The sequence below is a fragment of the Protobothrops mucrosquamatus genome, unplaced genomic scaffold (assembly GCF_001527695.2).
Source record: "Protobothrops mucrosquamatus isolate PMUCROS unplaced genomic scaffold, P.Mucros_1.0 scaffold4384, whole genome shotgun sequence".
NCBI classification, from domain to species: Eukaryota; Metazoa; Chordata; class Lepidosauria; order Squamata; family Viperidae; genus Protobothrops; species Protobothrops mucrosquamatus.
The window spans coordinates 85,113-87,014 of record NW_015390297.1 but is presented as its reverse complement, the minus strand read 5'-3'; the positions used below and the strand labels follow the sequence as shown (position 1 = coordinate 87,014).

General features: G+C 40.3%; 1 protein-coding gene across 1 annotated transcript in view; it reads right to left on the bottom strand.

Moving 5' to 3' along the window:
- NSUN7 (NOP2/Sun RNA methyltransferase family member 7) overlaps positions 1-1,902 on the bottom strand; it is an 18,514-nt gene that overhangs the window by 11,556 nt on the left and 5,056 nt on the right. The window contains exons 2-3 of the mRNA XM_015828290.1: positions 812-870; positions 327-457 (exon numbers count right to left, since the gene is read on the bottom strand). Of these exons, the coding sequence (XP_015683776.1) occupies positions 327-457; positions 812-870 (190 nt within the window). The remainder of the gene's footprint in view (positions 1-326; positions 458-811; positions 871-1,902) is intronic.

Below are 1,902 nucleotides of genomic sequence, written 5' to 3'. Positions count from 1 at the left end.
AGAAGAAGAAGAAGAACAACAACAACAACAACAACAACAAAACAACAACAACAACAACAACAACAATAAAACAACCTCAAACTCCACTCTCTTCTAGCACTGAAGAGTTACCTAGCTGGGCAATGGACACAGAGCAAGCCTTTACATTTTCCTTATAAAACTGCTCCATCAGTTGTGTCCCCTGCACGACGCATCTAAAAAAAGGGTCAGATTGAAGAATAATAGGATTCCAGGCCTCTCCTTTTTTTGTGTGCCCAATGGGAAACAAAATTAAGTTTTCACTATCGGCCCTCCACAGAGAAGCCGCGTGCTTTTAGGAGGTCTACCTGCATAGATAACGCTCCACTTCTTGAACTTCTGCTATGCTTTCTTCGTCCTCGGGAACCGAGCGAGCTTCAAACTTCCGGTCCTGAAGGTCGTAGAGCACCACCACCACTAAGCTGGTCAGGTCATCTGACTGCAAGAGGACCACAGTCGCACATCAAGACCCAAAAAAAAATCATCACTATCGTTCAATAATTGTCATTTCCACGCTTTAGATGACCCCAATTCCTTTATCACCATTCCTCCCAAGGTCTAGTATTCAGGATCCGCATCTTATTCTATATAAGTTCTCACCATCTACATCAACAAGTTAATAATGCAATAATAGTATTCTTATTTTCTAATAATTTTCTAATAAGCATATATTTTTAAAATCGTGTATTTCTTTAAGCCCCCCTCCCCAGTACATCTTCACTAAGATTTGCTCGAATCTTGCCGTGATGGAAACGAGTCTAATATTTGGGAAATGAATTCGGTATCTACTCACTATTGACTGCAGTGGGTAAACGCCGCTGTCAATCAACATATATTCCAGCACATCTTGATCTGCAGGAGAGGAAAGGAAAAGATAAGGAGAAGGCATTGCAAACGATCACAAAGTGATCTTGAAGGGATCGGCTGCATTTCAAAAATGTCTTATGGCCTGAAAACAGATACAGCTAGTCCTCTACTTACGACGACGGTTCATCCCAAAATTTCTGCTGCGAAGCAAGGCGGTTGAATTTTGCCCCATTTTACGACCTCCCTTGCCACGGTTGTTAAATGAATCGCTGCCGTTGTTAAATCAGTAGCACGGCGGTGAACCGAATCCGGCTTCCCACTTGACTTTATCAGAAAGGGGATCACATGACCCGGGGACACTGCGACCGTCGTAAGTACACGTCAGTTGCCAAGCGTCTGAATTTTGATCACGTGACCAGCGGATGCTGCAACGGTCGTATAAGTGTGAAAAATGGTCATAAAAGTCACTTTTTTTCCAGTGCCGTTGTAACTTGAAACGGTCACTAAACTCAAGTGTTGTTAAGTTGAGGACTTGGCTGTATTCAAGTTCTTAACCCTATTAGATTGTTCAGAAATTTTGTTTTTTATTTCTACGCTTAGCTAATCCTGAAGTTGCCATTAACGAGCAGAATCAACGCTTGCCAAATGTCTGACTGGACAGGAGGAGAATAATACAGGATTTTATTTGGGATATTTATTTATTTTGGTACCAATTAAGGCCTGCGAGCTCTTCTACATTTGCTTGTAATTATTCACCGTATTTAGAGTACAAGGGAATTTTTTTCCCCACCATCACCTAGCACGCTGAGCTTACAGCCCTAAGATCTCCTGGTAGTCTCCCATCCAATCCTTTTTTTTTTCAATATAAAATTTTATTATTTTCATCATAAAAGAAAAAAAAATACATCACAGATATTACACAATGTTATATCCCATCCCCCCACCCCCCGGACTTCCCAAACCAAACCTAGGCTAATATTCAAATACAAGTAAACAAATATTAATATCTCTAACTCCAAACTCTAAACTTAAACAATCCATCTCCTCCGTATTAATAAAAATTATTCATTTAATTAA